At 41.4% G+C, this 22,764-nt stretch overlaps 1 protein-coding gene across 8 annotated transcripts in view; it reads left to right on the top strand.

Moving 5' to 3' along the window:
- The first annotated feature begins 10,769 nt into the window (after positions 1-10,769).
- The window catches only part of DCLK2 (doublecortin like kinase 2), a 154,416-nt gene continuing 142,421 nt past the window's right edge, over positions 10,770-22,764 (top strand). For all 8 annotated transcript variants that reach the window (XR_007151706.1, XR_007151705.1, XM_047856882.1 and 5 more), the window contains exon 1: positions 10,770-11,550. Coding sequence is in view for 6 of the 8 variants with exons in the window: in XM_047856882.1 (XP_047712838.1) it covers positions 11,130-11,550 (421 nt within the window). In the remaining 2 variants the exon portion in view is untranslated. The remainder of the gene's footprint in view (positions 11,551-22,764) is intronic.

Here is a 22,764-nt window from a genome sequence, read left to right as displayed (position 1 = left end):
CTGAGAGTGGAAGAGGGTACTTCACCAGAGAAAAAAATCAGGACATGCCACCAAAAGCAAGGGTAAGAGATGCTGGGTGACTAAGGATACTGGCTCACTCGAGGTCTGTTGGTTATATTCTAGAGAACACCTATGGAGTAAAACAAACTTCAAGAAAAAAAAAAGAGCTCTTCTTCTTCTTTTTTACCTTCCCAAACAAATCAGAACTAAAGCCATGAGGTGGGGCCAAAGGCGTAGCCATGGTGGACCAAAGCAGGGCGTTACACCCTGAGAAGGGCGAGAAAGACATTCAGGTAAGGAGACAGCAGTGGTAGCCAAGTGCTGTATGTTGGAGCTTGAGTGGAGTGAGAAGGGTAACACATACGAGGACTGGCCTGTGAGGAGTGTCAGAGCCTAAGAGGAGCATCTGTATAGGAAGGCCATCCAGTGTGGGGCATCCAGGTCCAAGTGGGAGGAGGAGAACACACATGCAGGAGGTGGCCCATCAAGGGGCACTAAGGTCTGAGTGGGGTGAGGAGGACATCTGTGCGTCATGTGAACTGATGGCCATCAAGGTACATGTATGTATGTATACATACACATTTTATATTCCCTAGATCTGTCCACTGAGAGGCCCGGGAGCAGCTAAAACCCATAGCAATGAAAACCCTATTACCCAGATCTCATCCCCTAAATACCATTCTCCACTGAAAGGAAGAAAAATGACTGATTCCAGGGCTAGGGCAGAGAAAGTACCACATGAGTCCAGAATATATAACTGAAAGAAAGGAAGTCCTCAAAAAGGATGGGGACAGCAAAAGGACATAGAAATCAGCTTGAATGCATTGGCCAAAGTGGGAGTCACTTGAGAATTAAAGAAAATGATGATAGTAATTGGGGCACCTGGGTGGTGCAGTCGGTTAAGCATCTGACTCTAGATCTTGGGTCAGGTCATGGTCTTGTGGTTTGTGAGTTCAAGCCCTGCATCAGGCATCTGCACTAATGGCTCAGAGCCTGCTTGGGATTCTCTCTCTTTCCCTGTCTCTCTGCCCCTTCTCCTCTTGTGCGCTCACGCTCTCTCTCTCTCTCTCTCTCTCTCAAAATAAATAGATAAACTTTAAAAAAATGATAGTAATTGAATCCTATCACTGTGAGTCAAAATTGATAAATGAATAAATGGAAAGTTCAGGGAAGAATAAGACATTTATGTGAGCTTCAAAGTACCTTCTCACAAAATATTTATTAATTACAAAGGGAGGAAAAGTTTCTAGTGAAGAAGATTGGCAGGTACCACTTCAATCGGGTGATCAAAGGGAGTATCATGGGTGATCAGACAAATTGAAACTGAGCCCCATCTGATATGATATAATAAGAAGAGCATAGCACCACTTCTCTGCCTGCCCAAAATGCATAGTCTAACTCTAGTCCTGAGGAAAAATCAAACCCCAAACTGGGGAACTGTACAAAATAACTAGTCTGTAATCTTCAAAGTATGAAGGTCAGGAAAGGCTAGAGAAGACTGTGGAAATGTTCTAGGCCAAAGGAGACTAAAGAGACATAACAGCAAAGCACATGGTGTGGTTCTGAACTGGATCCTTTTACTTAAAAGGGTATCATCAGGAGATCTGGCAAAATGTGAATGGGTTCTGAAAATTAGAAGCAGCAACTTATCAGCTAATATCCTAACTTTGATACTTGAGTTGTGCTGTGTAGGAAAATGTTTTTGTTTATAAAAAATATATGATGAATATTTAAGGATAATAAGACATTATATTATCAATAAATTAACATTTGTTTTCAAATGATTCAGAAAAAAAATGCTTTGTACTGAATTTGTACCTTTTCTGTGAGGTTGTTAAATTTTTTTTTAATGACACAAACTTAAAGATTATTTTGTATCTACCAGAGAGAATTATAACTAAAATATGAAAAAATAATTTCGAGCTAGCTGATACCATTTAGTCTGTGATATAATTCAGAGGTTTTTTTGTTTTAATCACTCATTTGTTCCAAATAAAGCAGTGTTTTATTTTTCTTTTCTTTTTATTTTTTTAAAAGAAGGATTTAAAAAAAATGTTTGTTTGTTTGTTTGTTTGTTTGTTTAGAGAATCCCAAGCAGGCTCTGCACTAAAAGTGCTGAGCCCAGTGCTGGGCTTGATTTCACAAACCATGAGATCATGGCCTGAGCCGAAATCAAGAGTCAGACGCCTAACTGACTGAGCCAACCGGTGCCCCTAAAGCAGTGTTTTAAAAAATTATATATCAGCAGCAACCTTATTAGTAACTCTTTAAGACTTTCTTCAATTTTTATAAAAGATTTTTCTGATATAGAATGTGGATAAATTTATCATTTCTGCCTGAAAATCTTGACATTGGCACATAGACTGTAATGCATCTGGGAATTTACAGTTTCTTGGTGATGGCCTTCAAAGTAACTGTAGCAAAGACATTTATTTATATATTTTTTGTCTTTTTAAAAATTTCATTTCCGAGTAATCTCTACACTCAGTGTGGGGCTTGAACTCACAACCCTGAGATCAAGAGTCACATGCTCCATGGACTGAGCCAGCCAGGTGTCCCCAGCAAACAAGTTTATACCACCTCTTACAAAACTTACATTGGGGTAAAACTTTTGCCCCAGGGAAAGTCTTTGACCAAACTAGTAATAAAAGAAAAGGTGATCAATGTTATCCACCTATTCAAACAACAGGTCAAAAATCTAAAGCTTACACGTTGTTTGAATTAAGATTCATTAAAATATAAAGTGATTGTTGGGGTGTCTGGGTGGCTCTGTCGGTTGAGTGTCTGACTCAGGTCATGATCCCAGGGTCATGGGAAGCTCCCGACATGGAGCCTGCTTGGGATTCTCTCTCTCTCTCTCTCTCTCTCTCTCTCCTTCTGCTCCCTCCCCTCCTCTCAGTCTCTCTCTCTCAAAGAAAAAAAAAATAATATTATTATTTTTATATGATATTATATATTATATTAAGCAATTGTACATTGTAATGTTATATGTCAATTTTACCTCAATAAAAATGAACAAACGAAGCAGTTGTGTGCAGAGACATACCAGGACCGCCATACTGCACTTCTCTGCTGCCTTTCTCTTAACATTCTAAGTTACTTTAAGAATTTCTGACCAAATTATGTGACAAACTGGTAAACTACATGATACGTGGTAGGTGGCTTCAGAATCATTTCAGGAGAAACAATTGGGCAATTTATAGTGGTTTGCAGAATTTCCATCATATTACAAGGCCTGTCATGTACATATTCAGGCCTTGCCAGGTCTATTAAAGGAATCTGAGAAAGCTGAAGAGATTAAGACAGTCCTTGTTAAAAAATAAGAATTTAAAGGAAAATTATTTGTAATTACTTGGGCAAACCCCATTTTCTACATATTTGTAACTATATACCCAGATTTAGTCAAGCATTCTATGTCTTAATGAAAAGAATATGTCACCTTGGAACAGATCTTTCTTCCAAGTTAGCACCAAGACTTTGTTTCAAGAGAACACATTTTTCTTTCTTTATTTGTTCTTCTCTATGCTTTTGGAATCTGTTGCTAGGCCCAGAGTTGTAGCTCATACGTGGGCCATCAGAAGGTAGGAAACAGTGCTAGGCACTGACACAGCAATGACAGCTGGAACAGAGGGCCCTGGAGGGCTGAGTCATTTCATAGGTGTCTCTTCATGAAGACACGGGACTAAGCTTTTGAACCAGGTAAGACCTCAGGAATTCAGGGCTTACCACTAGAGGGAGGAATTATAGGGGAAAAAAATACTGTTATTATTACAGTAATAATAAATAGTAACTAATTTTAATTAATTTAAATACTGAAATAAATGTAATTTTATAATGTTAGCAAACAACTAAAAATGAACATATGGGTTACATTAGGATGTATAATATTGGGGCACCACACCTAGCTCTGTGCTGACAGCACAGAACCTGGTTGGGATTCTCTCTCTCCCTTTCTCTGCCCCTCCCCTGCTCACAGTCTCTCTCTTTCTCTCTCTCTCTAAAAGTAAATAAAGAAACTATGGGGTGCCTGGGTGGCTCAGTTGGTTTAAGCGTCCGACTTCAGCTCAGGTCATGATCTTGGGCTTTGTGAGTTTGAGCCCTGCATCGGGCTCTGTGCTGACAGCTCAGAGCCTGGAGCCTGATTCAGATTCTGTTTCTCCCTCTTTCTCTCTCTCTCTCTCTCTCTCTGCCCCTCCCCTGCTCATGCTCTGTCTCCCTCTCTTAAGAAAACAAATAAACATTAAAAAAATTTTTTTAATTAAAGTAAATAAATAAATAAATAAATAAAAATGTGTAATCTTATTGCACACACATATATCTGATCTTTTGTATAAACAATAAATCATGGTCAATATCAGGTGTCTCTGATAGGACTCTGGGAAATACCAAGGAAAAGCCCTTGACCCTAAATCTGTAGCCAAATGAATATAGATTTACTAAAGGTAAAGTGTGGGTAGTATTATTATTAACATATATATGATAAACATTTTTTTTTTACTCTTGAATATTTCAAATATGTGTACAGGATACACAACACCTGTCTTAAAATAACCAGCTAATTTGCATTGTAAACCTACTGTAGGTATAAAAATCATTAATTTTTAATTATAACTTCCTAAAGAGACAGACTTCTTTATGATTAATGAATTTTGAAAGCTTGAGATGAACATTTTCTAGAGTTAGCATACCCTGGAGTCAATTTCTATCTCTGCTGCTTAATCTTTCTTATTTCCTCATCTATAATCTGTTTCTTTAACTAGGTCATAACTACTGATTAATCATCACAAAAGCTTTATTACCCTTTAAGTACTCATGAACATCATTATTTTACTCTCAAGTGCATGAACACAGTTTGTCACATTCAGTATTAATATAAACATGGAATGTGCTACTGAGAAGAGGAAACCACTAGAAACATGATCGATTTTAAGATAATTCTTTTTGAATTTTAAATGAAGCAAAAAGCTTAGATTTGAAGAGTAAATTTTATACTGGGTTTAGGAAATTTGATTCTATAGAAACAAAATGAGACTACTGTGGTACTTTTCCATGGTCTTTCACTTTTGATATTATTAAAATAATTGTTGAAAATCACTGTCTGTGCCTCCATTCCCTTATCTGGAAAGTAGGAACACTACTACCTGCCCAGATTTGCTTCTTAGGAAGCTTTCAGAGAAAAAGTTCAAATTTCTAAGAAGAGAGTTGCTGTATAATTTTAATGTTTTTATTTCATCTGAACGATTATTGTAGCTGAACTAGTAAATCACGAAATAACTGAGCATAATTTTGAATATGTAGATGGAATTTACATAAAAAGTGAGAATCTTTGTCCCAGACACTTTGTGGAAGTGAAATGTACCAATAGGAGGAAATAATAACCACAGTTTCTCTTAGAAAAAAAAGAAAGAATTTGTGTGCTGTATACATTTAAAGCATGCATATTTGAATTTTCTTCATGATATTTTTATTAAAAAATTAACCTTAGAATTTAAAAATAATTATTTTGAGGGGTGCCTGGGTGGTTCAGTCAGTTAAGCTTCCAACTTCAGCTCAGGTCATGATCTCGTGGTTTGTGAGTTCGAACCCCGTGTCCGGCTCTGTGCTGACAGCTCAGAGCCTGGAGCCTGCTTCAGATTCTGTGTCTCCCTCTCTCTCTGCCCCTCCCCTGCTCATGCTCTTTCTCTCAAAAATAAATACACGTTTTAAAAAAATTACTTTATTTGAGAGAGAGAGCACAAGCAGGGGAGAGCGGCAGAGGGAGAGAGAGAGAGAGAGAGAGAGAATCCGAAGCAGGCTCCACACTCAGGGAGGACTCAAGTCTCAATACCACAGCTGGGAGATCATGACCTGAGCTGAAGTCAAGAGTCAGATGCTCAACAAACCCACTGAGCCATCCTGGCATCTGAAACTTGGAATTTTTTAAAGACTTAACCAATAAGCTGAGTTTGAATTTTCTGAACCTGAAAAAGTAGTTTTAATAATTCCCTCGTGTACATTTGCAAAGAAGCCATTAATATATTTGTAAAAAGCTGTAAGAATCATGGCAGAAAGGGCAGCAAGTTTCCCAAGGTGAAACAACAAATAAGAGAACAGTTTATATGAACCTTTTTTCTAGTCTAGGTTCAGGTTATGGAGTAAATGGAGACAGTGTCTCCCTGAACCATTTTGCTTTTTGTCCTTTGTTGTTAGGACTAGACAAAAACACCAAAATGTATAGTCATTAAAGATTATGAAATTAAAAATAATGCTCAGTTTCAAAAATTCAAGTCCATAGTCACCGGGCCCTTCCACTGAAAATAGTCATTTCATCATTTTTGCTTCTGGGAGCAATGTTTGGCACGTAGTGAATAGGAATGAAAACATGAGACAGCAGAAAGTCTTAGCACAGTGCGGTCTAAAAGGCTTGTAAGCATCTTTAGGTAATAAATAATGGAGCTGGAAAACTGCCTGTAAGAGCTAAAGTTTCTGGCCAGAAGTGAAGACTAGCCAACGCATTTGAAAAGTAAAGTAGCATGAAGCAAAATCAGCAGATGTTCAAGGCAACTTTTCTTATGTAAAACTCCATAAAGAAGTATGGCAGGAAAACTCATTTAAACAAATAATGCTAAAGAAAAATTTGCATTGTATTTGTTAGTCAAGGTAGAGGTAGGCAGGTGAGGTGGTTGGGGGAAGGGAGTTACCACTTGGCAAAAAGGCAGCTCCAAAATTCTAAAATCGTGTTGCTAATCTGTGTGATCTAAGGACAAGTGTTGAGAACAAAAAACAATTACCTTCCCTTCAGGCCTAGTTGAGCTTTTCTGCCCCAAATCGTTTTTAAAAGACTCCTCCTGGATATCATCAAGAAAATGTTCACATCCAGATACTTCGTGATTTAAAATTATTGTTTATCAAGAGCAGAAAAGGGCCATTTGTAATCATGCAAAAAATGGAGAAGAGCTTTTGGATTAAAATTCTTAGATTCTCTGTAGCATAGAAATGAAGTCTTTTTTAAAAGCAGTCTGGGGGCACCTGAGTGGCTCAGTCGGTTGGGTGACCGACTTCGGCTCAGGTCATGATCTTGCGGTCCGTGAGTTCGAGCCCCGCGTCGGGCTCTGTGCTGACAGCTCAGAGCCTGGAGCCTGTTTCAGATTCTGTGTCTTCCTCTCTCTCTGGCCTTCCCCCATTCATGCTCTGTCTCTCTCTGTCTCTAAAAATGAATAAACGTTAAAAAAAGTTAAAAAAAAATAAAAGCAGTCTGCACAAAAGTTTTTATTCAGACAAATGTTAGATTAAGAGGTGTGAGAAAAGGTACAGAGAATCCACCACCAACAGAGAGCTAAGGTCAAGGCTGGCTTCCACACGAAGGGCCAGTCAGGGCCAGTCCCTCCTAATGAAGCCTTCTTCAATCAGGACCTGGCAGACAGAACTGGTAGAATCTGCAACCACCAAGGAGAATTAGACCCATCTCTGTAATGACGAATGATTAGCAAAGATAGTGTATCTTGGTTAGAAAAAAAGGAATTATCTCAACAAAGTAAATAACAGTTGAAACATCCTACTCTTCAAATTCTGCAGTGGCTTAAAAGGAGAGAATTTGCTTTGCTTCTACTATGAATTAACCCTAATTAATTAATAGTTGCTCACCTAGGACCCCCAAATTTTGTTTGCATTAAGATTGTAATGCTGAGGGGCGCCTGGGTGGCGCAGTCGGTTAAGCGTCCGACTTCAGCCAGGTCACGATCTCGCGGTCCGGGAGTTGAGCCCCACGTCAGGCTCTGGGCTGATGGCTCAGAGCCTGGAGCCTGTTTCCGATTCTGTGTCTCCCTCTCTCTCTGCCCCTCCCCTGTTCATGCTCTGTCTCTCTCTGTCCCAAAAATAAATAAACGTTGAAAAAAAAAAAAAAAAGATTGTAATGCTGAAACGAATTTTTTGCCATCGCAATAAAAATTCAAATTTTGGCAAACTGGGTTTTGATACATACCACATATTAAGTAAATATCTTATGAAAAGTGATTACATCTTAATTCTTATATGAGGGTTAGGAATAAAATTCTTTACACAAATTAATGCAAAGAGCATAAGCAAAATAATTTTAACTAACAGCTGTGGAAATTCTTTCTCTTCTCCCTTCACTCTTGTTGAGAAACAGTAATCTTTTTTAAATTTAGGGATATTATGTTAGGGAATAATGTTAAAACAATGGCATATTACATAATTGTATTTACTATGAAAGAAGGCCAAATCTTTTGTCAGGGATCTTTGAGTGAGAAAATGTGTGTAGTCGGTGTTCTAAAGCTCGAGTGATTGAAGCCTGCACTACCCGCCTGCAAGATGACCCCAATGATCCCTGACCCCTGGTAGTCATACCCTTCTGTCCCACGTTAACAGGGCTGACTCATGTAACTCACAGGATGCTATGGGAATGACATAATGGTTTTCACCTTGTTCTCTCATGAATGCTTGTTCTAGAGGAAGCCAGCTGAGATGTTACAACACTCAAGCGACCCTACAGAGAGGTGCTCATGGCAAGGAACTGAGAGCTCCTACCAACCATGTGAGTGAGCCAGGTTGGAAGTGGGTCTTCCAGTGCCAGTCAAACCTTCACAGGACTGCAGCCCCAATCAACATCTTGACTGCAATCAAATGAGAACTCAAGGGAAACTGCCCCTAGATTTCCGAATCACAGAAACTGCTGAGTTAATAAAGAAATTTACAGCAATACTTATTGCTGTAAATCACAAGATTTGGGATAATTTGTTACTATAGCAATAGATTAGAAAGTGTGTGTGTGTTTCCCCCCTCCAAGAAATAGTAATAGCAAAACAAATGAACACACCCATTTTAAGTCATTTACAAAGCTGATTGGTTCTGCAATTACTTGGACTTATGAGGCCTTATCTCAAGGAATTTGCCATTTAGTTCCTTTTTTTTGAAAGTGCTGTGCCGAGACCAGCAGCATTGGCATTACCTGGGAGCTTGTTAGGAATGTAGAATTTCAAATTCTATCCCAGACCTACTGAATCAGAAGCTATATTTTATGAGATTCCCCCACTGCATGTAAGTACATCGAAGTTTGAGAACACTTATGTGTTTGATTGTTAATGTTACAGTCTGTAGTTGGAAACCCTGGCTACGTACATTAAGAGCACTTTCAAAAACTACTGTTGGAGAAGCCCAACAGTAAATTGTGATTTAATTGGCCTGGATTGAGGTCTATTTTAGAAATTTTCCCCTTGAAAACTACACTGAAACCTCAGATCAGCTGACTTCCTGGCCTGCTCCAGGCCTGATTCTAGAAGTCAGCTATGTCTGGGTCTGTCCCTGAAGATTGCTCTGGGGCTACAATGCTGCACTGAACAGGATTCTTCTGGGGCATTGCCAGGCCAAGGCAACTTCACACCTGCTCAAGAACTACTGCGGATTTTTCTGCCTTCTCATATTCATGTTCTTCCAGGACTCAGTTCATTCCAAGAAAAGTATCCGTGCTTTCCTAACTTACAGGTCGATTTGGATTTGTTTTCTAGGGCCAGAGAACCAGGTGCTGAATAAATAAGGTTTCAGGGTAGGTTGGGTAACCTGCTGGATTAGGACCAAACATCTTTTAGTTTTATATTTCCCTAATGGCAAAATGGAAGTAACTAATGTTTCTCACAAGCCTTTAGGAGGTATGTTTTTACTGTTGACCAAACGCTAGTAAACTAAGATTTCCAATGTGATGGGTGCTTACAAATGTTAGACATATTGCTTAATAAGAAGCTTAAATTTACAACATTTAATACCACTTGAGTGCAAGTGGGGGAGGGGAGGTGTTTGTTTCCCTTACTAATGCATCCCCAGTGATGGAAACAATGCCTAGCACATGGCATGCTCTTAAGAAATAATTGTTGACATAAATCCCTCAAAACCCAGTAACTTCTGATGATTCATTCAAAGTTATTCAGCATCCTATGTTAGCAAATCTGCAATGGAAACTGTTTTATTAAAGGTTTTTTAAATAAAGCTTCAAATTTCCTCTTAAAAAGTAAATTTTGTGCCCAAATCCAATGGCATGTTTCGAATGTCTGCCCTAGTTTGGCCTCTGTTCCTCCTTTGGAGATTAGTTAGGGATGTGATCTCTGCCCTTGAATCTCCTTCCTTTGTAGTTTTTTTGGCCTGCGCGTTTACGTTTCCCAGGCGGAGGAGCGCGCTCCGCGGCTGCGCCCATTAGCGCGCTGCGCGGGTTTGTAGCTGTCAGGCGGGCGGGGCTGCCTAGGACCCGGGAGGAGCCGCTCCTCTCGCGCCGCAGAGCCTCCGCGCCGACCCGTGCGTCCCCCTTCTCCTGGCGCACCCACTTCCCTCCCGGGTTTTGGCAGCCCTTTGGGGGCAGGAACCCCCCCCCCCAACCCCGCGGAGTCGGGGTGCGGATGCTCGCGGGTGGACTGGGCCGGCCGGCAGAGAGGGAGGCGGGCTGCATTATTTCCCGCTAGGGCCAGGCTCTGGGGGAGGAAGGGGCCCCGCACTGCCTTCCCAGCCTGAGTCCGCGCGCGCCGCCCCAGGGCAGGGCCTGCGGAGGAGCGAGGCGGCGGCGCCGCATCCCCGGCCTCTGGCTGGGCGCGTGGGCGGGCCGAGGCCGGGCGCGACGCCCCTGCGGGCCCGCGGCGCCTCTCCCACGCTCCCAGCTCCTCCCCCTCCTCTTCCTTCCCCTCAGCCTCCCGGGAGCCGCCGGCGGACGCGAGCCGCGGCGGGCGCCCGAGCTTTGTGTGCGCCCGCGGGCCCGGGGCGAGCCTGGGGCGGTCCAACTTTGCGGCTCCTGGCCGGCTCCCAGGCGGGAGTTGTGAGGCGTGGCTTGGTGGAGAAGGCAACCGGGGTTGGGGGGCGGGGGGGCCGTGAGGCTCCCCGGTAGGCGGGAGGGATCGAGCGAGCCGCTCTGGACAATGAGCTGGGCAGCTCGACGCTGTGGCCACTTTTAGTGGGGGCGCGGGCCGGTCGGCGCCTCGGCTGCTCAGAGGCCCCCACCTGCGAGGAGAGGGCGGGATGCCAGAGCCAGGTGTCCCGGCGCTGTGAGGCCACTCACGGTCAGACGTCCCTGTACTTGATTCTCGCATTGACGTTAGGCTACCGAGAGGTTGTGGCTGGGACGTTTTTTGTGGGGAGCCCTTGGAGCAGCCGCGATGGCCAGCACCAGGAGTATTGAGCTGGAGCACTTTGAGGAACGGGACAAAAGGCCGCGACCAGGGTCGCGGAGAGGGGCGCCCAGCTCCTCGGGAGGCAGCAGCAGTTCGGGCCCCAAGGGGAACGGGCTCATTCCCAGCCCGGCGCATAGTGCCCACTGCAGCTTCTACCGCACGCGGACCCTGCAGGCTCTGAGCTCGGAGAAGAAGGCCAAGAAGGCACGCTTCTACCGGAATGGGGACCGCTACTTCAAGGGCCTGGTGTTTGCCATCTCCAGCGACCGCTTCCGGTCCTTCGATGCCCTGCTCATCGAGCTCACCCGCTCCCTGTCGGACAATGTGAACCTGCCCCAGGGCGTCCGCACCATCTATACCATCGATGGCAGTCGGAAGATCTCCAGCCTGGACGAGCTGCTGGAAGGTAGGAGGAGAGGGCCCCGCGCGGCAGGTGCGGCCCAGCGCGACAGCAGGTGCAGTGGCCATGGGCCGGCGCGCGCCCGCTTGCGCTGCGCAGAGGGGAGTTTATGGGGTGTTTTCTAGGCCGCCATGGGAATTGTACGTTTCTGTCTGCTTTTTTATAGATTTTGTGTGTGGGGCGCGCTCCCATATACAGTGTCCTTTCCCGGAGATTTGTCTTTAAAAAAAAAAAAAAAATCCCAGTGGCCTTTCGTGCCATCTCTTAAGATTGGTGAACTTGGAGTTTTTGTTTTTAGTGCAAATTGTTTAAAAAGGTGGCTCTCAGCTGAGGATCTGATGATGATAAGCTTTGATGATAAGCTTTCTGTTTGGCCCTCTGTGTGGACCTCGGTGCAGGCACCTGTGATGTTCCAGCGTTTGGGACCCTGTTGTACCTGCTCTACTCAGAAGTTGTGGTTGTGAAACGCTCTAGGCTGACTTCCCTAGTTTGGCTTTCAGCGTGTAATTTAAGGTCAGAAGGCATGATCCTAGACAGTGGCTCTCAACCTTGGGAGCATCTTGGATCACTAGGGACTTTAAAAAATTATGGATGGCTGTACCCTGCCCCCAGATATTCGGATGTTTGGGGTGTGATCTGGGCAGTTGGAGTTTTAAAAGCTCCCCAGGTGGTTGCAATGTACAGACAAGATTGAAAACCACTGTGCTACAGGGTTTTCTACATTTGGCTGGTAATGAGGTGAATCAAGGTCAGTCTCTCCTGCCTCCTCCCCTACTGAAAGTAGCTAGTTAAGATGATAGAGTCTGTTGGAGTCAGCAGTTGGGGCCTATTATGAATTAGTAATCCTAGAACGTTAACCATGCTTCACTCAGAGGGACTGCTTGGCTGTATGTTGTGTCATCCTTGAATTCTTGCAATAATGTGTTCTTTCCTTTCAAGGGGAAAAGGCATCACTAGTAGTTAAGAACTTCTTTCCAGATCTAAACAGTACCTATAAAGATGACAGAACTCAAGTGTATGCAGACTGCATGTTTGCATACTTTCTTCTCTCATGCATCTTAACAAAAAAAGCAAAATAACAAAAAACTTATTCTTGGATGGGGGAGGGGCAGAGAGAGTGAGAGAGAGAATCCCAAGCAGGCTCTGCACTGTCAGCTTGGAGTCCGACTCGGGGCTTGATCCCACAACCTGTGAGATCATGACCTGAGCTGAAATCAAGAGTCAGATGCTTAACCCACTGAGCCACCCAGGCGCCCCTCTCATGCATCTTTCTTAATGCAGATGGTACATTCCATGTCGTGATAACAATATTGGCTTAGCACAGAAAGGAAACTGAACTTTGAGCCAACTATTTTTCTTATATTATCTCATCATGTTCTTATGTTATGGTTTGAAGACAGTTTGACAATCTTACACATTAGGAAACTTGAGCAACATGCCTGTTACACAGTGCCTGCATATAATGCCCTTTCATCTCCAGTTCACCGCTAATAAATTGATGTAGCCATACTGAGGAGTACTGAAAGTGGTTGAGTTTCTCTACTTCGTCATTGTTACCAGAGGTTTTCCCTGTCTTGGCTAGATGAGGACCCTGCCCAAATTAAGTTGTCTCTTCAGCCTGTGTGTGTGTGTGTGTGTGTGTGTGTGTGTGTGTGTGTGTATTCTTGACTTCACACATTCACTTGGTCATTTGTGTGTTTTGGTTTTAAAGTCCTCCTGAGGAGGTGATGACAGCCAGAGGAGTTTAAATAAAGTGATACATTGTTAAAAGGGCTTTATTGATTTATCATGTGAAATACTTAAAGGCAGAATTTGCCTAGATATTTCAAAACTGAGTAACATTTTCTGACTGACCCAAGCCAGATTAGCAGCCCTGTGGAAAAATGAAGGCAATGCCTATTGCTTAAGTACCCATTTCTCACCTTCCCTTGGGATACCGTGCATAGTGTCTGAGGAAGGACAAAAATTTTAATATACTCTCAAGTAATTTTAACAGTGTATTTGCTACATGAAATTAGTGTACTCCAAAGATAAATATCATCATGGTGGGGGGTAGTCAAGATGACCATTATGCATATGAGTTAATGAAAGCACACATTTTACCCTGAGTTTGTCATTGCCCAGGTGTTGCATGGTCCACTGAAACTGTATAGTTTCAACTGTAAGTTGTAAGTTGACAAGTTTACTTCTGATTATGTACTCACTGATATTTGGAGGATGGGGAACCATAAGAATGTGTAGAGTCCAAATTTTACTACCGTATGATAAATGGTGATTAACATAAATAATTTGCACAACAGAAGCGTTTCCCTGGTCTAGCCAATTGCCTACTTGTTTCAAGCAGTATTTAATATAATAAAATTACTGCAAAAGAAGAAAATTTTTGCCCTTCTTTTGTCATAGTGACATTCTCTCTGACAATGGATCTTTGTCTAGGTCTTGAATTTCCAACAAAATGAGTGGAATACCCTGTTTCAAGGCTGTTTGCAAGAGAAAAAATAAATGCTTAATATCAGTCATTTGTGAATTTAAATAGTTTAAATTTTTAGTTAAAATTGTGTGCTCAGATGTTCAAATTTATCATGAGGAAGAACTAACCAGCTATCTGCAAAATTACTATTTGCATCAGTAAAAATGAGCGCACAGACTGTATAGTGTTGCCCATATAGTCAAAATTGACTATTTTAGATCATTTTTAAAAAACTATTTTATTTTTAAATTGTATTATTATTTTAGTAACCTCTACACCCAACATGGGGCTTGAACTTATTCTGAGATTGAGGGTCCTTTGCTTTTCCAGATGAATCATCCAGGCACCCTTGGCCATTTAATTTTTTTTAAGTAGGCTTCAGGCCCAGTGAGGAGCCCAAAATGGGGCTTGAACTCATGACCCCAAAATCAAGACCTGAGCTAAAATCAAGAGTTGGACTGAATGAGCCACCCAAGTACCCCTCCCTCTCCCTGTTTTGAGTGCAGGTAGGGGAGAGTGGCAGGGGGAGAGAGAGAGAGAGAAAGAGAGGGAGGGAGGGAGGGAGGGAGAGAATCCCAAGCAGGCTCCATGCTCAATGCACAGCCCTACTTGGGACTTGATCCCATGACTCTGGGATCATCACCTGAGCTGAAATCAAGAGTCAGACACTCAACTGACTGAACCACACAGGTGCCCCTGGTTCATTTGTTTTATTTTTTAACGTTTATTTATTTTGAGAAAGGGGTGGGGAGTGTGATGGGGGAGGGGTGGAGAGTGGGAATCCCAAGCAGTCTCCATGCTGTCAGTGCAGAACCCCATGCAGGGCTTAATCCCAGAAACCATGAGATCATGACCTGAGCCAGTTTCAAGGAGATACTGCTTTTCTAGAATGTTTTTCTAAAACGCTTTTAGTGGAGAATAGAAAGTGATGATTCAAGACAGCTGGGCATGAACACTCATTTAGAGCCCCAATCCTGTTGAACTCAGATGACAAAAGAAATTTGCATGGCCCAGATTTTTTCTTCTGCCTTTGACCTTGAATGTCTCTGGAGACTGAAAACAGTGTTCAGGTGTTGGCTGGCACTCCTCCTGTACTATGCTAAACCAGCAGGCATCCTCAGCCTTTTGGTTTACTTCCCCTTGCTGGATTAATTTCACTGAGTTGGTGCTGTGCATCCCTGTACTACGTTTAGTCTTTGAAACTGGATGGGCACATTCTCTCAGAGGAGGACTGTGAGTCATAACAGTCAGCACTGGGAAAATCTGTTTCAGTTGTCTGAAGCCATGATCCAGCCAAACTTACAGCGTCTCTGGTAGACAACTGAGGATGTTCAGATGACTTGTTCTTAAGTTCTCATGTCTGTGGCTAAGAGTCAGAATTCCTAATCTTAGGTGTTTGTTTACGTAATGTCTACAGCCAACCTGGGGCTCGAACTCATGACCTATAGATCAAGAGTCATATGTTCCTCTGACTGAGCCAGCCAAGCACTCCTCTAGTCTTAGTTTTTGTTTCATGACTGTCCTCCCCTTCTGAACATTTTGGCTATATTTGTGAAGTTTTGATGTCCTAAAGAGAGATGGATAGTAGATTCATGGATAGTAGAAACAATGCCTGATTGAGTCAGCATCCCTGGGTTCTAGTGACTGGATTTAAGGAAAAATCACCTCTGTTCTCTGGGCATTAGGGTCATTTCCTATTGAGTGAAAGGTTGGCAGATTATCTAAAGAATATCCTTTCTAGACTGAAAGTATATACCCTTCCCCTTTCTGAGTGATTACTGAGTGTATGATGCCCTGGGCCTGCCTTTCCCTACCCAGAACCTGTCTTCTAGGAAATTACTAAGGCTGCAGATGTCCTACTACCAAGCAAGTAGTGGGTGTAAGGGTCTGATGAAGTATTTGCCAGGAGTCAAAAATATTAATAGCCACCTGTCTCTGCCTCTCTCATTCCAAAGTAAAATGTTGTTTTATGTTGTTTTGATCTTTTACTCCTCAGTAACAACAAACATTGAATTTTTTTTGTGAGAGAATTTTGATTGTTTTGGTAAGTGATACTTCCATTCTTCCATTAAATGAACTTGAAAATTAGCTTGAATTCTTTTGAATTTAATAAAAATAAGGTTCTAAAGTGATCAAGCACTTGATGTTCCTGAGGTTCTCCTAGTAAGCCTAGTTTATTGAATCTGTTTGGTTAGGTCAACCTCTTTGAAGGTGTTAAACCAAAATACAGTTACTGAGAGAGTTTTTAAGTAAAAATGAGTCTCAATAAGAACCTAGATTATAGGGTAAGGGTTCCCCTCGACCAAAGATAGATTTTTTATAGTAATAATAGAAATAGAGTTCTTCACAAGTTGTTATGGTGAGGAAAGAAACATAAACTCTGTGAGTCATAAGATATTTGCACATAGAAGTCAAAAGTAGTACACTAAGGCATTTATGATGATCAGATGTGGCAGTTTAACATTGAATTTTAGGTGTGCAAGCCTTCTCTGGCAGACTCCTAGGTTCTTCAAGACCCACTTCAAATATTGCTTCTCTATGAAGTCTCTTTCTAGACCTTAGGGATATTGGTCTCAGATAGTTGTTGATCGAGAGTATATTTGTTGTTGTTCCAGGTGCTGTTCCAGGGTACAGTCTCTTTCCTCAAGATGCTCATAGAGGAAGAGAGATAATGAACATACACACACACACACACACACACACACACACACACACACAGCTGGTCCCAGCTCATATGCTGTAAATGAAGTAGAAATGAGGTAGGGGCAGGATGATGAAAACATCTTTCCTGAGAAACAGATGTTGGAGTTAAAGTCTGAGGTGAAGCTTAGAACTCTTCCCTTTTCTTACCTCACAGCATTTTTCCTTAGCACTATTATTATAACACTGATCTTTGTAATTAGTGGTGTATCAGGTTGGGAGCATGGTGAGGTCAGATCTCTTGCACACACAATAAATTCATTGAATAAGTAGGCCAGAAAGTGATTGTACCTCTAAGTCCCTTGGTTGTCAAGGGAAGTTTTGTATGAATTGAGTTGTTTCTCTATATTTGTGAAAAAATACATACTTTGAAAAATTGGATTATGTTTAGATACACTAAAGATTCTGTGCTCACTCATCATTGTGGAGAAAGTGACTTTTCCAGAATACCTGCTTCTACAAATCTGATTATTTTCTTCCTCTCATTTCCTAAAATAGGGAAATTTGGATATGCTATAATACAGCCACCTAATAAACTCTTTCCAGAAGTAATGGGAAGAGAAGTTTTCATTTGAAGAATAAAGAATTATTAAGGTTGAGGGGAAGAAATGGAATATTCAGGAGATCACATATGAATTCAAGTATGACACAGTGATACTTGGGTAGTTAAAAGAAAATATAAATATTTCATAAGGTTTTCAGCTATGGAAATAGATAGTTTATGATCTTGTGATATAAAATAAACTAGATTCCCTTGGGCAGTGGTTGTCAGACTGCTTTCTTCACTGCTGGGAAGGCTAGAGGAGTTGCTGTGGGTCTCTACTGCCTGTCTGGATCTCTTCCCCCTCATTTCCACCTGCCTATACTCCCACCACTTCTGTTTTTTATTTCTTCTATTGATAAACCACTACTAGTAGTAAAAACTAGTAGTAGTAAAACTAGTAGTAGTAGTTTTACTAGTAGTAAAAACCACTACTCTGAGGATTCAGGATTCTTACATTACACCATCTCACCATAAACACGTGAGACATTTTATTTCGTTCATTCATTCATTCATTCATTCCTTTTTCAAGTTTTTATTTAAATTCCAGTTAGTTGGGGCACCGGGGTGGCTCAGTCGGTTCAGTGTCTGACTTTGGCTCAGGTCATGATCTTATAGTTCATGGATTCGAGCCCCCTGTCAGGCTCTGTGCTGAGCCTACTTGGGATTCTCTCTCCCTCTCTCTTTCTCTGCCCTCCCCCACTCACATTTTCTCTCTCTCTTTCTATCTCTCAAAATAAATAAATTTTTAAAAATTCCAGTTAGTTAACATAGAGTATAATATTTGATTCAGGGGTTGAACTTAGTGATTTTATCACTTACATGTAAAACCCAGTGCTCATCACAAGTGCCCTCCTTAATACCCATCACCCATTTAACCTATCCCACTGCCCACCTCCCCTCTAGCAAAGCTCAGTTTTTTCTTTATAGCTAAGAGTCTGTTTTCTGGTTTGCTGCTTTCCCCCCTCTGCTATGTTCATCTGTTTTGTTTTTTAAATTCCATATATGAGTGAAATCATATGGTGTTTGTCTTTCTCTGACTTACTTCATTTACCATAACACTCTCTAGCTCCATCCACGTCATTGCAAATGGCAAGATTTCATTCCTTTTTTTTTTTTTTGAACTTTTTTATTTAATGTTTTTTATTTATTTTTGAGAGAAAGAGATAGAACCCTCAAGCATGAGCGGGGGAGGAGCAGAGGGAGAGGGAGACACAGAATCCGAAGCAGGTCCAGGCTCTGAGCTGTCAGCACAGAGCCCAACACGGGACTCGAACTCACAAACCATGAGATCATGACCTGAGCCGAAGTCAGAAGACGCTCAACCGGCTGAGCCACCTAGGCCCCCCAGAGTTCATTCTTTTTTATGACTGAATAATATTCAGGAACAATATTCCATTGTGTGTATATATCTATGTGTATATATCTATATATAAATATGTATATATCTTTATCCATTTATCATCTGATGTACATGTGAGATGTTTTATTTACAGTCATTGTGTGAAGTCCTTTACATGTTTCGTCTCATTTAACTTTTACGCTATCTTGTGAGATATGCTGCACTGTCTTTCCATTTTACAGATGGGGAGGCTCAGAGAGGATAAATAAATTGCCCTCTCACGCCATGAGTAAAAGGTGGGGCTGAAGCTTGATGTCTTTGTCCTTTGCTTTTGAACTGTATTCTGAACTGCCTGTTTTGTACCACCTGTGAGGAAATGGGGTCTATTCTAAACCCCCAGGTTTACATAGATCGCAGCGTATGAGCAGTCTAGAACTCCAAACATGTTAATCACTTATGTTTAGAAAATGAAGATCACAGTAGTTCATTAGTCACTGTAGGTGTAAAGACAATTTAGGATGTTTCATGTATGGGTCCTGAATAAAATGCATTATCCTACATACCTGCAAAGTAAGATCTGTGCATAGTTCTGCATAGTTGCCTTGCTTGACCCCAGTAAAATGAAAGACATGTTAGGTAATTGCTAAGGCCCTTTCCCCTTTAAAGTTCAGTGATCTTGGGAAAGAGAAATGATCTTGACTCTATCTGGCTCTATGTCACTTTTTAAAAGGTGGCCAGCTTTAGGGGCACTTGGCTGGTTCAGTTGGTAGAGCGTTATCTTGAGGTGGTGAGTTTGAGTTCCATGTTGGGTGTAGAGATTACTTAAAAAATAAAATCTTAAAAAACAAAACAAAAATGTTGGTCATGTTTAGAAGGAGTTCTTAGAACCCTAATAACCTGCAGGAGGCTCTTCTCCACAAAACATTCTCAGGAAAGGGAAAATTACAAACCTATTGAGGACTGGGACCACAGTTATTTTATTCATTTCTTTATCCCATGCAACAAATACCTTTGGGCACAAGATATTTGATGATTTATTTAACTCTTGTGCTATATATAAGAGCTTTTAGTAGGTGGGAATAGGTGGATATAGGTGTTTTTGAAACCTTTCTTAGTTACCACAGCCAGCTGGACAGTTGGCTAGATTTGTAGAGGTAGAATAAAGCAGTAGAGTAGGCATACTGTAATTTGTTAGAAGCTCTACTTTATAGAGTGAAAGAATAGGAAAAGTTGACTTGTGAGATCAACTTAAGTAATTTTGATTACACTATAACCTTTGCAAGCATCTCAAAGTGACTAAAATAATCTACAATTATGACCTGCTACGTTATCTGCTGTTTATATGTTGATTAAATTATACTCTCAAAAGTTTTAACATATCTTCACTGATTTATCTCTCTATTCACTGTGTATATTTTACAGACTTAAGATTACTTTAAGTTTTGCAGCACCCAGGTGGCTTAGTCAGTTAAGTGTCTGACTCTTGATTTGGGACCAGGTCATGATCTTGCAGTTGACAGTGAGCCCCACATCAGGCTCTGGGCTGAGCATGGAGCCTGCTTAAGATTCTGTCTCCTTCTGCCCCTCTCCCCTGGGCTCTCTCTCTCTAAAATAAAAAAGATTAAGTTTGAATAATAACAATATAATTATTTCTTAAAGGTAATGATTGTTGCTTTCTTCCCAGTACCTTGGTCCATTATATTGGTCTTTTTTCTTAACGGTATTTTGCCTCATTGGCAGAGAATCAAAGAAAAAAGAAGTTATGGAATTTTAGTGTTTACATTCATGTTCATCAAGCCTCTGTGAGGAAAGAACTTGAGAAATAGCCTGTGAACTCATCTTGTACTAGTTTAGTGATCAAGGTCAATAGTTGGAAGGCTCCACGTGAACCCTATGATGTATCTAAAACACTTAGCAGAGTCCTAGCATTCAGTGGCTCTTTGGTAAATGGTAGTGGTCCTTAACATCTTAAACCAAATTTTATGCCCTTATAACTTGCCTGCTGTATTCTAGAGACACCCTTTGGAGCTACATATGACTTCTCCTACTTTTACATGGCAGTTCTTCAGACATCTTGAGACAGTGGTCATACTTTACTATTTCTCCTTCCTTTCTGTCCTGCAAACATCACCTATTTTGGGGGCAAATATCTGGCTTCTGAGTTTTTCATCACTTGCATTGTATCTTTTTGAGCCATCGTCACTATCAATCACTTGCTTAAAACTGGGGCCAAGTCTCCCTCTTAGACTCACAGTGAGATTTAAGGAATGAAGGAGGAAGGTGTTAAGCAAAGCTCTCCAGAAGTTGGGGAAACTCTGTCAAGGAAAGTTTTATCTCTGCTCAGATGGTGAGCCAGTTGAAGGACTGACCCTCGATCCATTATGCCCCAGTTGCTTTAGAAGTATTAGCCGGGCACATTGTGGTTTGACGTTTTCTCTCTTTTTCAGCATCCTTAAGATTATAGTATTTCTCAGGGCACCTGGGTGGCTCAGTGGGTTAAGCATCTGACTCTTGATTTTAGGTCAGGTCATGACCTCATGTTTCGTGGGATCGAGCCCCACGTCGGGCTGATAGCATGGAGCCTGCTTGGGATGATCTCTGTCCCCCTCTTTCTCTGTCCCTCCCCCTGCTCTCTTTCAAAATTAACTTTAAAAAAGAAAACCATTGTATGTTTCTTAAACTTTTACAATATTTGGGCCACTTAAAAATGCAAAACAATGTGAAAATGTAACAGCTAACTTGTAGAAGTCCAGTATTGCCTTACTTTAATTACATTGTCACTTAAATACATAGAAAGGTAGGTATACTTGTACCATAGGTCTTATACACCAATACAACCTAAACAATTTGATAACGTAAATACCAACAGAACTGTATAATCAATAAAAATGTAAAATAGAAATATAAAGCTGCAGATAGATCCTATTTGTTCAAGCTAAATTGTTCCCAAATGTGACCATGGCACTGAAAGCTGAGTTCAGTGTGCTGTATTTCAAAATGCCATGTAATGAGTCAGTCTTGCACTGTTAGCAAGCCTCCATTCTTGCAGAGTACAGTTATGTCTTCTGGCCTTAACTTCAAACACATCTTTTATGTAAAGTCCACTTCTCTTTTTCCTCATGAACTCCCAGCATAGTTATACCACTTGATGTCAAAAGAGTTAAAACTGTGGACAGAGTGGCCTGACTGTACTTTATTCAGAAGCAGTTGTTCACATGTTCCAGAATAGAATGATAAAAACATTTAAAATTTTGTCAGAATAAACACAGAATTAAAATTGTCATAATGAACAGGTTAGAGAGGGAGAGAGCCAAAGCATAAGAGACTCTTAAAAACTGAGAACAAACTGAGGGTTGATGGGGGGGGGAGGGGGGGGGTGATGGGTATTGAGGAGGGCACCTTTTGGGATGAGCACTGGGTGTTGTATGGAAACCAATTTGACAATAAATTTCATATTTAAAAGAAAATTGTCATAGTGAACTCTTGTAGATCGTGGAACATGCTTGTCTTAGGTGTAAGGCACAAAAAGATAGTGGATGTGATCTGTAGGTTCTATCCTACAAGGAGACTAGAGAAAAGTGTTAAAGCTTTTTGGTTAGTGAGTAGGCTGGTTTTGTTGTTGTTGTTGTTGTTGTTGTTGTTTTTTGGTAGGATTATTTCTTCTACTTTTACCTAATTTTTTTGGTATTCAGTGAAGCTTCTCCGAAATTTCAATGCTGAAGCATGGATTTCTGGGCATACTTACTCATAGATATGCACATGTTCACAGTAGCTTTTGTACCCCTTTCTCAGTGGAATGTATCACAGACTGTACCGCCAGATGTGACTTTAGGACGCAGCTTGGTTCAACCAGTTGCCTTCAGATGTGTTGAAAGAGCATTGGTTTTAGAGATGGAAGATCCCATTTTGTGTCCTCAAACCTGCCCTGCAGGAAATGCCATTATATTTGTTTTGCGAATGCAATAGCAATCCGCCATGACACAGCAAAGGAGTGCAGAGTCGGATAGGCTTCCAGGCCAGAGAAGTGCACTGTGTGTAACTCTGCTGAGCCCCGTAAGTTCTGGGCACTGTACAGTTAGAGTGAAAAAAACCTGACTAAGTTGTTTGCCACAACAGAATAATAAATCAGCCTTACTTTTCCTCAGCCTGTATTTTTCTTAACCAGAT

This window comes from Prionailurus viverrinus, chromosome B1, assembly GCF_022837055.1.
Source record: "Prionailurus viverrinus isolate Anna chromosome B1, UM_Priviv_1.0, whole genome shotgun sequence".
NCBI lineage: Eukaryota > Metazoa > Chordata > Mammalia > Carnivora > Felidae > Prionailurus > Prionailurus viverrinus.
This window is presented reverse-complemented; position numbering and strand designations above follow the sequence as displayed.